The sequence below is a fragment of the Pseudorasbora parva genome, chromosome 17 (assembly GCF_024679245.1).
Source record: "Pseudorasbora parva isolate DD20220531a chromosome 17, ASM2467924v1, whole genome shotgun sequence".
In the NCBI taxonomy this organism is placed as follows: Eukaryota; Metazoa; Chordata; class Actinopteri; order Cypriniformes; family Gobionidae; genus Pseudorasbora; species Pseudorasbora parva.
The window spans coordinates 14915858-14931278 of record NC_090188.1 but is presented as its reverse complement, the minus strand read 5'-3'; the positions used below and the strand labels follow the sequence as shown (position 1 = coordinate 14931278).

Genomic DNA, 15421 nt, shown 5'->3' with positions numbered 1-15421 from the left:
GTGCTATCAAGACGCATAATTGTTTTTTAGCGTGTTTATCAACGCCATTTCATTCTATCCTCCTACACTGCCCATACCTCTAAACCTACCCATCACACACACACACACGCACGCACACGCACGCACACACACACACTGCCACAACCCTTTACCTACCCATCACAAGAAACATTCTGCATTTTTACATTTTCAAAAAAACATAATTTAGTATGTTTATAAATCCATTTACACACACACACACACACACACACAATGGTTCGTTTCGGCAGACATTCACACAGAATTACGCAGCGTAGATATTCACACAGACTCACACGGCATGGAATGAGCGGATAGCTCAAAATGCATGACAGAGAACACACCACTTGGCTTTAGAAAGTGGTGTGTATGTTTACGCAAAGTCATGATGTCATGTTGAAATATTAGATAAATAGTTAACGTACTAAAATTACAACAACAAAAAAATTGAAATAACAGCTACAAAGATGTATTAATACAAAAATATTTTATAATATATAATTATATTAATAAACATATATTATTATCTATCAATTGTTTTTAGGATTAATTCTTTTCTAATCAGTCAATTAATGTTTTAGTTACCCTATCAATAAATAATGTTTTATTCAAAAAATATCTCATAAAAAACAAAAACAAAATAAAATAAAAAAATTGTGCCAAGAATGAAAACTCAATATCAGTAACAAAAAAAGTGTGGCTTTCACATTATAGCATGGCAGACAACTAGTTGTGGGGTTCTGTTCACTTCAGGTTGTAAAACAAAAAACACAACTGTATTAAGCAGCACTGCCATGCTAGCTATAAGCATCTGCTTATATACATATTCATTATTAGCCTATTGTTTATTATATATAAATAAAATTTATTGCAATTAAACACAATTCACATTATATTTACACAAAAATCACTCAATAATGTAAAAGAGGACATACGATTTTATCAGAATTTATATAAAAATATTTGACAAAAATAATAATCATTATCTCCAAAAATACTGTAAAATTAGTATATCACTACTTTATATTATTCTATTCAATATATACATAAACGTGATGTAAAATAAAGCTGACCACACATAAGCATACAAAAAGTAGCCCAGGCAAACCACACACTGCCAAAAACTCTTATAATGTGTGGATGGGATAAAGTTTAAGGTGGGGCAGCTGGACGATGTCCATTTCTGGCTTTTTTTCCATTTCAGATGGATTAGTTCATCCTCTAATGGACAGATGGTCATATAAACAACACACACTCTGAGAGATCAGCAGAAGGACATGGACAGTTTCACATGAAAGGTCTGGGAGTGACATTGCAGTGCTCGCCATCCTCTCATAACACTGCATGTATCCATCCACACAGACCCTCAAAAGTGCATCTGAGGCCACCCCACAGGGCTATGAATTACAATGAAGACTTGCAGAAAGAAAAACAAAATAACAACATGACTCTTTAGGTAAACACACACTGTAAAAAATGAATCATGGGTCTTGTAATTTTCATTAAAAATAATAATGTGATAATTAAATATAATGGGTACATTTCATTATTGAAATTGTGGTTTTGTGTTTGATAGAATATATTAAGAAGATTTCACTAATAAAACCAAGAGATAGGTTTTCCTCTTTTATTTAAGAAAATGTGTGCAATTTTTAGGCTTAATTTGAGCAAAATAAACTAATAAAATTAAGAAAAAATTTACCTATTTTATTTTAAGAGAAGTGGTTCAATTATGCGGTTAGAGACACCATTTGAAAGTGAACGGCAGTGATCAGAAGACATTTTTGGCGGAGGGGTCGAACGTCAATCACATAAGAGGTAAGTTTAGTTATGCTTCTCATTATTTCTTAAAGCTCTTTCATAGAACAGTTATGTTTTCACTCTTGTTCAGTAGCATAGCTGAGGTTGTCGCATATTTTAGTTGTGTCATGCCGATGCCTATAAGGCAAAATAGATGAGATGAGTTGTTTTAAATCAACGAAAACAAATTATATGACTTGCGAAACTGTGAACGATTGTCTTATCTCCAGTGTGTACAACACCACCACATGCTTGTGCTTGGGGCTAGAATATTGATTGCTAAAATAAATCGTCGTCAATGTGCTAACATTATATTCTCCATAGGCCATCGGTAAGCTTGATATTGGGAAGAAGATTAATAGATGTAACTTTTTAAAACTTCAAATTACGTCTTTCAAAATATAATAATGTATGACAATTTAAAATTAATCTTCTAGAAAAGAGTATTAATAATTAAAAAATATATAATAATACAAATGGCACGATGTAATATTGCGTTCATACTCGAAGCCAGATGGCGCCCTCTCTTGCAGTAGCCTGTACGCGATGTTCCAACTCGTTCATAGAAGTAGACTCTCCTGCAAATATCCTCGACCTCATGTAGAAATTCTCTGGCTAAAACGCTAAAACCATGACTAAAACATCCAGCAGTCGTGACCATGATCGTGAAGATATTATCTTTTTCTGCAAACCATCTCGGGTATGTATATAAGAATATAGAGTATTTTTAATGTAATGTTAAATTATGTAGTAACTTATATCATACCAGATTACAGAATATTTATCGTAACTGCAGTTTACAAATTTAATCTGTAGCATTGCGATTTATAAATTAATTCATTTGAAATATAACTTTGTCAGACATGTTTTAGCTGCATTGTGTTTCTAAACCCCAACAAGGTCAATTTAATTTGTTATTAAAAATACATTTTATGGAAAATAATTTCTAAAACATTTATAAGACATTTTTTTTGTATTTATTTATGATTGTAATTACAAATTGAAGCAAACCGAAATGTTAAAATGAGACCACAATTAGCCTTCTAGCCCAAAGGCTTAATTAACTAACTTATATCTATTTTAATTTGGTATGCGATAAATTTGTTTTAAAGGGCAGTGCAGGTTAACAGATTATTGTAATGATGTTTGAGGTGAAAATATCTGAACTGAAATTAATTATTACTTTTAAAAATGTTGCAGTTAAAAAGTTTAATTATTGTACATTACACTGACATTTTACACTTGTTTAAAGAAGTGTAAGCTTTATATAAATTCTGTATTGAATGTATCACTTGCAGAGGAGGACTACTAGGCCGGACTTTAAAGGAGAAAACTGAACCCATGATGCAGGTAAGTTACTTTCATAACATCAATTATTATTATAAAAAAATACAAATAATTTGGGTGACGCTAATTTACAAACGTTTGTCACATCAGAATTCTGATAAAAACATCGACATGATGAGAGACGTTGTCCTCCGTTGCTTGATTTTTTTTATCTGGGTGAAAAAGAGGATGACCTCATCCAAGAGTACAATGTAAGTGACTACAATTATTCTATATATTTATGGTGTTTTGAGAAATGTATTTGTACATTGTTTTTATATTAAAAAATAAATAAATAGAAATGCAACTTAAACAATATTTTTTTTCAATAAAATTATATAAAGCTAATGTGAATATATTTAACACAAAATATTTTTTTTTTTGTCAGCCACTATATGAAAAAAGGTAACACTATTTTGAAGGTCCACTTTAGACATTATACTGACTATAAGTAACTGCAACTACATGTTAACTAATCTATTAACCCTAACCTAGCAGTCTACTAATACTCTGAGTTAGTTGACATGTAGTTACGTACGTAATTTTTTTTCATTTCTTTTTTTCTCTGAAAACACCCTCTGACATTGCTGAAACTGTACTTATGTTATTGTGGCAGTCTTTGTGGTCCACTGAAACAATATTTTTATGTGTCAGTGATTACAAAGAAAATAAACTATAATGGTTTGTTTGTAGATGTCTTTTTAAGTTGTTATAAGAATTTATTTTTTGAAAGTGTTTGTTTTACACCGTACACAAATCAACTTTATAATTATGGACAGACTTATAATGAGATGGACAAGATAAGAATACTTATTTAATGTTTATTTTACAGTGTGACAGTGGAGATATCCTGCAGCACATAATGAAAATTGCCATCTGCAAGAGGGATTATCAGGAGGATTTCAGCATCATCTTTGAGGGGGTGCAAGTCATGGCTGGCTTGGAAAATCTGGCAAGAGCCTGTGCTGTTCTTCTTGGACTCACATATGCACTTAACCTCACCTACCTGAAAGAACTTAGGCACACTTTTGAGGCCTTTCAGAAGCTCTTCTTGGAACTGGATGTTTGCAAGTTTTCACCAAAAATACTAACACTTAAAAACAAACTCATGACTTAGATTGAGACAATGCATTATTACCAAGTTCTGGTGAAAAGTAAACCGCATTGATTGATGAACATTTAATATTGTTCTACATACAAGCTTTCAGCAAGTAGCAAGACTTTTTAAAACATTTCTTGAGTTATTCTCAAGTTTTAGTCCATAATGTGACTTTTCTAACAGAAAAATGTTGCATACAAATGTGTATGCACAAGTTGTTTAACAAAATGATCTTTCTCATGGAAAATGTTGTCATTTTTTTAATTTTATTTTCATATCTTAAAACTGCTGACTTACATTTTATACAGATTTGTTTTGTGCAAAAAAAAGAAAGATTAAAAGCATGTTTTATAAAATGTTTTTAAAAAAGTGCATTATGTATTCATTATTATCTAAACCTGAAAAAAGCAGTAAATGTTGTAATTAAGTAAATTTCATTCATACAAATGAGTAAATTCTGCTTGATTTATTTGTGAGACAACTTAAATTAAGAAAGCACATTCCACTAATAATATTAAATTCATCATGTGCCATAGACTAAATAATTTATGAATTTTTACTTAATTTATTTGGGTAAACTTCACAAAAAAAAACAACCTTAAAATCTACTCAAATATAATACGTGTAATATTGTTACCATAATTTTTTTAAGCAGATAGCATGTAATATTTTTTACAGTGCATGTGACTAATGACTTGACAAACATCAAGCACAGCACAACCAAAAAACACACATCTTCGTTGTTTATTGTTTTAATACATTATTCTAATATTACATACTTCTAATATTACAGGACATTTAAGCTCTGATTGTTAGAGATTTTAATATTCACATGGATTATACAAATGATGCATTAGGAGTTGAGTTTATAGACTAACGAAACTCTTTCGGAATCAAGCGAAACGTCATCAGACCCACTCGTGGTTTTAATCATACAAGATTTAATACATTTGCATGGAACCGATCTTACTGATTTAGATATTCTAAAGTGATGATGTCACTGATCACTACCTTGTAACGTGCATATTGTGTGTGTCCTGCTAATATTTGCCATATTGCACTCAAACCACTAAAGACAGATTCACAAATAACATCCTGAACTGACTATTCCACCACAGTTTATAATGAATGACTTTATGAATTTCTTCACTGAGAAAAGCAAATGCATCAAAATTACAATTGTAAGTGTACAACCTTTGACAGCGTTTTATGATTCAGGCTCAATTATTGCCCCTCAAGAACAATTACAGTGCTTTACAGCTATAGAAAGTGCAAAATAAAAGTATTACATAAACCCTTACTAGACCCATTAAATTACTGAAATGGTTGCCTCTAACAGAATAGCTCCGTCTCAATATTATTAACCCGTCTCCATCTCTGGGTCATATCCCAAGACTGTTCAAGCTAACAGTTATTAAGCCTTAAGAAACCACAACTAGATCCAAATTAATTGGCAAATTACAGATCCATTTCAAATCTTCCATTTATGTCTAAAATACTACAAGTTGTGTGCGCCTTAATTTTGGTTCTTTCTAGCCTGACGTGGTCATACTCAATTCAGAATAAGTCAGAATATGAGTCTGAAACTGCTCCATTGGGCTGTGATTATGGGGCGTGTTTCAACCGAACCAGGAAAGATCTCAATTGGACAGACCTACAACCAATCAGAGCAACGAAGCGCCGTCAACAGAGCTCAACTGCACTGTGTTGCCAAGTCCGCGTTTTTTTCCCCGTGGGTTGTTTTCTATGTCCGCGGGTTGAAGCGACTATGTGAAATATAGACCCATGAGCGCGAATTTTAGCAGGCAACCTTGCCAAAATAACACACATTTTACCCCCAAACGCCATTTTTTCCCCGGAGAACCCCCGAGAAGCTATTGTTCTGCGCTAGTAGTTAGCGGGTGTTGTTGTAAAAACTTGGCAACCCTGTCTGCACGTGCACTGAAAGGTGTTGTAAAAAAATAAAATAATTTAATGATACACAGAGTACTTACCCAACATGATCATCATTTTTGAGAGAAATTGTGATGGTGAATGCATATACTAACAAGCTCTCCGTTTAAGATTTGAACAAATATAATCCAAGCCCCTTTGATGACGTGCATGATTACGGTACTGTTGATCATCTGTCCGTCATCGTCTAAAGCCCGCCCTGATGATTTCATTGGTCCGAACAGTTTCTGTTCGGAGATAATTACTCCTCTATGGAGAGCAAGGCCAGACCGAACTGCCCGACCTAAAAAAATTCTGGGCGGGGCTAAGTTCAGATGGCATCCAGGCTAGGTTCTTCCTGCACAAAAAATTATATATGAAAAATTTCAGTCCTGATTCAGGCCCCATCACAGCACAGAAACGACGCTTCTTAAACCTACAAATGAATTCCTTTTAACTTCTGACCAAGATGGAGTCTCATACTTGATCTTACTGCTGCATTCAACATTGTAGATCAGGGCTATTCAAATTTTTGATTAGGGTTAGAGCTAAACTCTGCAGCGCATTGGCCCTAGAGGGCAAGATCTGAATAGCCCTACAGATCCTGACATACTTGTAGCTTGACAAAAAAATTACACTGGTATTCAGGGACAGGCGCTAGGGTGGTTTAGAGTTAACTTCAGTAAATTATATAGTACTGCAAGGGTCTGTTCTAGGCCCTCTGCTTTCCAATATATATATGCTACCCCATGGTAATATTATTTAAAAAATGGATTGTTTTGCTGATTATACTTATATATTTCATGATGACTAGATGAAATGTCGAAATTATCCAAGTTGAGTTACTAGAGTGAATTAAAAATATAAAATATTGGATATTTTATAAAACGATTACATTTGGATACAACTGAGGTATTACTTGCTGGAACAAAAACCTGTACACAGAATCTTTTTTTTTTTTTTTTTAAGGATGTACTGTTACTTTATCCACAACGTGCTCACTCCGTGTGTTGCACAACAATTGCTCCAGCGGCCTTGCTCCAGCTCCCACAACACAGTAACATTAATAATCACATTCATGAACATGAGTCCTATCCTGATTCTTTTCCACCGGTTGTGAGGTGTCCCAAGATTCTGCACTCAAACTTGGCATCATCAAACTACGCCTTTGTTTTGAATAGGCCCCCTCTAGCGGACAGAAAAATTACATAGTGCAGCTTTAAAAAAGGTTGCCTATTCAAAACAAAGCATAGCTTGATGATGTAGAGATTGAGTATGGAATCTTGGGAGCTGTAGTCTTCACCTCACAGTCGGAGGAAAAGAATCGGGACAGGACACGGGAAGAAATCAAATTATGTACATGGATGAGATTATTAATGGTCATTTTTAACAGCTGAACTATGTTGCTGAAGCGATTGCTAATGAGAGACGGGCGTGACACACGACTCAACAGCAGCGGAACTTTTATCATGTCACAGTTGCTGCTTTTGCTTCTTCTGGTCAAGCGTATGTGGGGTAACGCAACACTGTTTTATCATACTAGATACATTTGAGTGTGCTGAAAATTATTTTATAACGTTACTCTGTGCATTAGCTTTGCGGCTGCTATGAGACACTTGTTGCACACTGCAGTAAGCTAGATCGATATTAGAATATCATATTAATAAATTCTGTTGCTAAATGCCATCCAATTAATTTTAAAACATACTGTATGATGGAGAAAATGCTGTATTGTACAATAATTATTTTTGGTCTATGTCTACAAACAGTTGTTCCCTTGTCTTTTAAAACATATAATATATTAAAGTGTTTACATGGTTTCTACAAAGTACAATATTTTATTTGATTCAAATATATAGGAAATAGAAGGTAAAGCGGGTATGATGTCATTGATAGGCTAAATAAATTTGGGGGGTGGCGGGGGGGTGAACACTCAGTTTCAGTCAATCTTGAGTACCTATAGAGTAGTATTGCATCCTTCATATCTCCGAAAAGTCTTTAGTTTTATTATATTTATAAAATAAATATAGGCTGTACCGAGTCTTTCAGAAAAAAAAAAGAGGTTGGAGGCGTATCGTGTGGGCGGAGCTAAAGAATGACGATCGTGCACAAAGCGGTGACGTCCTCAAATGTGGAGAAGAAAACGGCTATCGATCAGATTCAGCTAATACAGATATGACCCAGAATCAGATTCGGAGGCTGAAATAAATTGAACAGAAGAAACAGCAACAGCAGGACGTCCGTCTCTGTGGTATGTACTGTATTTAGTGGCCTGTCAACATTTGTGTGTGTTTACTCGCAGTTTATGAGGACATTATTTGGTTTATGGACTATATTATGCGACTAAACATTAGCCGTACCAAGCAAAACGGTTTTGCACGTCAGACTAGTGTAATGTTATACAGAGAACAGCAATGGAGTAACCGTTAGCGCATTTGAATGACGAAGCATGCGATCGTGTCGTTTACTGATGTTGTCGTCACGCTTTGTGAGAACGTTAGGTTTGGGTGGTTTTACAATAAACAAACTGACACCTATAGTGGTCAGCTAAACAAATGTATTTAAAAACACACCATAGATCGCATGCTCCATTGATAAATAGTTTTTAAATTGATAAAAACTAACGTTATACACGATCGTGTTGTTTACTGATGTTTACTCACACGACGATAGCCAACAGCATAGACATTTGAAGCAGTTTTACTCACCGCCTGTTTCCAAAGCACGACCGAACCTTTATCGTCACCGCTCCATCAAAAACACACTTCTTTGGTAACTGTTGATTTGGTGAAGTCCTGTGACAGCAGTGGCCGTGGATATCCACTTTTGTGACGCGACTGAAGCGATGTTGTGCCGCTTCCCGTCATTTCTGCGTTCAAATCGGTTCAAATGCAGCGCTGCCTTCCCGGAATGCTGTGCTGAAGCGTTGAAGTCGCTTGATGTCACCCATAGGAATAAAGTGAAGCGCGGTGGGACAGAAGTGTTGCACGGATGAGTGGATCTGCACCTGAGAGAGTGTTTATGGGCATGCATTTGCTCGTTCGCCTCAGTCATGCGCGCGTGCACCTTTCCGGGAGAAGAGCCCGTACGGCCCATACAAGGACCTTCCGCTCTATCGACGTCAAGCAGACCCACACTCGAAAAAAAAACATTTTTGACACAGAAATACTCCATCAAACATCCAACTTAGTTTTTGAAACGTGGTCTATGTTTAGGACGGGAATCCAAGTCTTTAACAGTGTAAAAAGCTCAGTATGCATGAAACAGCATTTCACCCCCCCCTTTAAACATTCTTGGAAACATTTGGGATCATGTAAATACACAAGTCAACAAAATATATAATACTGTTCTAGTGGTTTTTGGATCTTTTCATCCAAAATCGTTACATATTTTGCCTTTAACGAGCAAAGAAAATATGAAGCATGATAACCATTGTGCATTCAGGTTACTGCTCCATTCTCAATATTACTGACACAAATTTTCCATCATAATATTAGTAGTCTAAATGAGAGGAAATGCATGTATGACGAAATTCTCCCATCCACTGTGACCTCTGAATGTCCTCGACTCACATTTCCCATCTTTTTCTCCCTATTCTTTTCTTCCAAGATGGGACCTGAAGTAAGGCATTACATGATTTCCCCTATGGCATAGAGTGCCCACAGAAAAGGCTTTATGAATAACTTTATGAAGCTATTTTTGACTCCCTCAGGAACCAAGTATGTTCCAGGATGGAGTAAATAAATTATAACTGGAGAACAGCTTGTTCATTTTCCTCCTAAAGCAAACCACTGCATATACTTCTATCTATCTATCTATCTATCTATCTATCTATCTATCTATCTATCTATCTATCTATCTATCTATCTATCTATCTAAATTAAGTAGAGTTTAAGTATCGCAAACTACCTCACAATATATAGATTGCAGAATAATTATTTTCTTCTCTGTGTGATAGAGACCCAAGCAGTCATAAGGATGTGAGACGCAAGAAAAGATCTGTTTATTTAAGCAAATGTGGAAATAAATATGGCTAAGAGCAGAAATAAAACAGGTTATCAAAAAACACTGTCTAAAAATGAGAACCGTTCGGTACTAAAACCAACTCTCCTCTTCAACTGAGGCCAGAGTTTCAGTGCTCAAGCAGCGCTACAATAACCTTGTTCAAATTCACTCAAACCATAATCCTCTTCCAATTCTCCCTTCCACTAGTGACAGCCACCTTAAATATACACGTTTTCCTGCTTACTAATAGGAGTCCATACCATATTTTTAAAATTAGCTCTTGCTTTACCATGATTAATAAATAATACACAGGGTGATTTAAAAAAAAAAGCCAAGTCAATAAATACAATAAATAGGGCTAAAATGAGCATGCCCATACAGTCTCTTTAAGGCCACGCCCACTCAGCTAAAACAGCAAATATAATACAGCGAACCCCATATAAATATTGTAAAATGTATTAGTAACAGTATCTGTATGTCTGTCTGTCACACACAATTTAGTAGAGTAAGGTATAGTTTGCAAACTACTTGACAATATGGTTTCAGATTAACTTTTTTCCTTTTCTATCTATCTGCTATTTAACTATCTGTCTGTCTTTTCGTCTTTAAGGCCTCTAACCATGCAAAATGACACACATTGGCAAAGCTTTCATTGAAGGACAAGAAAATGTTGGTCTATATAAGAACTATAATAATATTGCACACAAGTAAATTTTGTTGGGGCTTTTGTGTCTTTTTTTAAGCACCCCCACTCATTTTAACTGCCTGGTATAAAATTATGCAATTCTTCTTTAGTACAATGCTTCAGAATTTCTCCTTTTGTGTCCCATGGTAAAAAAGACATTCATATGGGTTTGGATCAACATGAAAGTGCGTACATTTTTGATGAACTTTTCCTTAAATCTCTGACAGACAAGCCCTTCTCTGTCAGATTACAAGGCTTTTTGATATGAAATAAACATCTGCAGAGATTGTCAAAAATAAGGGAAATACAAGGTCAGATTCTTCAGTAAAGCTCTTTTATAAGCTCCTCACCTCCACAGAAGGCACTCTGATGACTGACCCTGCCCATAATGTTCAAGGAACTCTTTTAGATATAAAGTACAGCATTATAGTAACCAATGTTTTATGAAAGTGCTGCTGAACACAACACATAAGAGTCTGTACCTATTTTCACACTTCCTCTACAGCCAAAAGTACCACTTTACGTTTACAAAAGATAATATGTCACTTACGCATGATTGAATATAATCAGTATGGCTGATTCTTCAAAGAGAGCGTCAGAGTCACAGGCCCAGTTCAAACACTAAACCCACCACATCATTATCCCTTTCTAGAGCGCAATGTATTTGAACTCAAGGAGGAAACCAATTTCAAGCACCAATGTAATTATACCTCTAAATTCAACTACTTAACCACTGAATGTGCAGGTTTAAACCACTGAGAATACAATTCTCAGAGGTGCTCATTCATAGCCCAGGAGATTTTAATCGAGATCTCATTTATTTTTTATTTAAATATCAACTTTGACTCAGACGATTCTCCTAAAATTCCTTGAGAGAAATAAAACAAACATAACTAAAACAACTGTCGATGAGTTTAGTGCTATAAAATTAATGTGAATTGGCCAGGCAATCTGGTTTTGGCAAAATGTGATGATAAATGTTATTTACTGCAGATTTTCTGAGGAAATCTGAGCAGTTTCTGTTATTACAGAGACCTCTTCGGATGAGATTGGTGTTTCTTAGGAGAAATATCCAATAGGAGACTTGCACAAAGCCACGGTCTCAATTTTCTCTCCATATATCGCATTGGTGTCCCATAGAAATAAAATAAGATTTCTTTAGGCATTTATCTTTACTGTGGTTCAGTCAAAAGAGTTTTCCCACATCCATTTCTGCATGTAAACCATAAGGAAACTTCAAGTTAGAGCTGATTAGAATCCTCAATCTCAATACTTAAACCATCTGTTATGTAGTGTTTGAAGATTTTTACAAATACAAATGTCAATTTAGTGAGTTATGACATTTTTAGTGAGGAGAACCATTTTGGTTCCCCAAAGAACCTTTCATCAACAGTTCCTAAAATAAAAAAATTATTGTCCAGTTTTATAAGCTTACAAAGGCTATGTGAACGTTACAATACGCCAGTCTTTTAAGGGTGTAAGCAATAGCTTATATCTTGTTTTCTATTTTTAATGCGTGTGTGAAACTTGTCTGTTGTTGCATGCAGCATATTAATTTTTAGTAGGGATACAAAGGAAATCGCATATTTTTTGGCCTTTGCGCTTTTAAAAACACTAAGGCAAACATTAAACCAAGAAGAGGAAGAAATCTTTTCCAGTACCACACTCCTGTAATCCGCCATAATGTGCTGATTGCTAACGCCACATGTAAACGTTGTTTGCAAACAATGAACCTGTTACCCGGAGGAAAAAGCGTTACTCACTTGAATCTCCCTTGGCAATGTTGACATTGATCACCAGCCCATCCCTGGTCACAGACGCAAGTTCCATTGATACATCTTCCAAAGATGCAGTTTTTCTCACATGTCCTGGAATAGGATCCTTCAGTGCATATTAACAGGTAAAACATCATAAACGTGAAAAGGTGAAAAGGCTCCTCAGTCCTAAAAAGGAAACACCTCGTGGAGAAGCGTGGAGACATTCTTCGTCTGCTAAAATCCATCCTCCTGTTCCCCTCTGATCTAAACATAGAGATGAGGTTACAGTCTTCATTAGACTTTAGGCTTTTCATTCAGAAATCTCTACAGCGCAGAGAAATACTCCTCGTGGTTTTGTTACAATGTGTAGTTTGTTGTCATTGTCAACATGCAGGAATTTATCAACCAATATGAAACGTAACTTTCTGCAGTATGTTCTCGACGTTGAACATCCACCTCAGCGCGTTATTCCAAAAAAAGCCAAAGCCATGTCATTTTATATCGTTCCTGAAACAGCTACATCTGAGATACAGATGTGCCGTTATGTTCGTAAACTGTGCCAACATAGTCGCGAAAATAACTGCATGATTTGAGCATGCGTTTCCAAATAATAAGTCGTGCTGTTGTTGCCGTTTCGTCTTTGTTTTTATCAGAGATGCACTCAGTGGAGAATGACAGCTCAACTCCTATCCAAAACAATGTGCTGAGCTCAGAGCGGAGTGACGAATCTTACTACGGAAAAGGTTTGGCTTATGAATATTAATTAGATTACGCTGACGTTGCTTGGTAACCTTCCTGGCGCGTCCAATCGGTCACGTGACGCAATCTATATTCAAGAGCCAAACGTAGGATGGGAAATCTTACATTTAAAGTGATAGCGCACTATTCATTTGTGCAAAACAGTATTGCGGCGGGTCATAAAAGTTTTGGTCGGAGCATTACGGGAGGTACCAAAGCAATGCATATTTTTTAGTCAAGATCACAATTTAAAAGAATACTCCACCCAAAAATGAAAATGCTCTTATCATTTAGCTATTCGCCCCATGCATTCTTTTCAAACATGCTTTCTTTCGTCTGTGGAATACAAAAAAAAATGTTGTAAATATTGTCTCATGATCTCAACATAACAAATGTTGTTCTCTCTAGTTCTCTTGCTAGCTCTTTTAAGTTTTAATCATTTAGTTATGTAGGCTACTTGCATTATTTTTTTTATCAACATAAATAAAATAAAAAAATAATACAAAATAAAAATTATATATATAGTTGTATTATTATTATTATTATTATTATTTTGTTTCTTTAAACTTTTCTATTTAACTTTAAAGTGGCCATGACAAAATTTAACATTCTTATTTTTTATGTTAGGCAGTATTGTAGTACTGTATGATGGTGTGTTAACTGGCGCAAGAGATCTCATCATTGCAATAGAAAACAACAACAATCCAATCAATTACCAATGGATAAATTCCCTCCATACACTTTTTCTTCTTCAAAAATTCCTTTCACATGGATATACGTCACAATAAATGAAGAAAAGACTATACATTGCTACTACTGTAAAAGCTGAATGTTTTTCTGTGAAACGGACATCAACATTTCCTTAGAATCTTAGTCATATTTCTGGACATGCCTTCAGAATATCTAGGGTGTGTGAGTGTTAACAGCAACATAGTTTATTGTTCACTTATCTGAGCAAAATACTTCTTAAATTACCTTAGGGGATAAATAAGCATGAGTTTGATGAAGAGGATCAGTGTCTCCTATGAAATGATTTTGTGAATTAGAAATGGTCATATGAACAACATATAAGGTCATATTTGAAATTAAAATTTAGAGAATTCACACTTTCTTGCATTTTGCAGTATTGAATAAGATACAGGTATATCATTATGAAAGGTGAAGTGAGTAACACTGATTATATCTTCATCACAGCACCTGTCAGTGGGTGGGATTAGGCAGCAAGGGGACATTTTGTCCTCAAAGTTGATGTGTTAGAAGCAGGAAAGTGTAAGGCAAGTGTAAGGATTTGAGCAAGTTTGACAAGGGCCAAATTGTGATGGCTTGACGACTGGATCAGAGCATTTTCAAAACTGCAGCTCTTTTGGGGTGTTCCTGGTCTGCAGTGTCTATCAAAGTGGTCCAAGGAAGGAACAGTGGTAAACCGATGACAGGGTCATGGGTGGCCAAGGCTCATTGATGCACGTGGGAGCGAAGGCTGGCATGTATGGTGCGCTCAAACAGACGACAGTAGCTCAAATTGCTTAAGAAGTTAATGTTGGTTCTTCTGATAGAAATGTGTCAGAAAGGTGCCACTGCCGAAAGCGGCAACAGTGGGCACGTAAGCATTTGAATTGGACCATGGAGCAATGGAAGAAGGTTGTTTGTTTCATGAATCTTATGAATCGCATTGTCTTATGAATCACATTGTCTTTTACAAATGGATGGCCAGGTGATTATGTGTCGCTTCCCTGGGGAACACATGGCACCAGGATGCACTATGGGAAGAACAGAGGCAGTGTGATGATTTGGACAATGACCATGTACACCCTTTCATGAAAATGGTATTCTACAAACAAGATAATAAAACGTTATTTCTATTCATCTAAATGCACTGTGCTTGGCTTTTGCAGGGAATCATTTGCAGCGATCATTACAAATAAAGATGCATCATCTTGGTAAGACGTCAACAACATTCTCAGAAAGCCATACACTGCATACTCACAGCGGGAGAAAAATAAAATTATCTCACTCAGTAGAACTGCTCTTTCTCTCTCTGGAAAATTAGATTGGCTCTGTTGA

At 35.5% G+C, this 15421-nt stretch overlaps 1 protein-coding gene across 3 annotated transcripts in view; it reads right to left on the bottom strand.

Annotated features, from left to right (window-relative positions):
• The window catches only part of atrnl1a (attractin-like 1a), a 324662-nt gene extending 311316 nt beyond the window's left edge, over nucleotides 1-13346 (bottom strand). The window contains exons 1-2 of one of the 3 annotated variants that reach the window (XM_067421823.1): nucleotides 13045-13343; nucleotides 12629-12886 (exon numbers count right to left, since the gene is read on the bottom strand). In XM_067421823.1, coding sequence (XP_067277924.1) covers nucleotides 12629-12867 — 239 coding nt within the window. In that variant the 5' untranslated portion in view covers nucleotides 12868-12886; nucleotides 13045-13343. Of the gene's footprint in view, nucleotides 1-12628 lie in introns of all 3 variants that reach the window. The other 2 variants (XM_067421824.1, XM_067421822.1) reach the window with 2 other exon arrangements.
• Between the last annotated feature and the right edge of the window lie 2075 nt (nucleotides 13347-15421).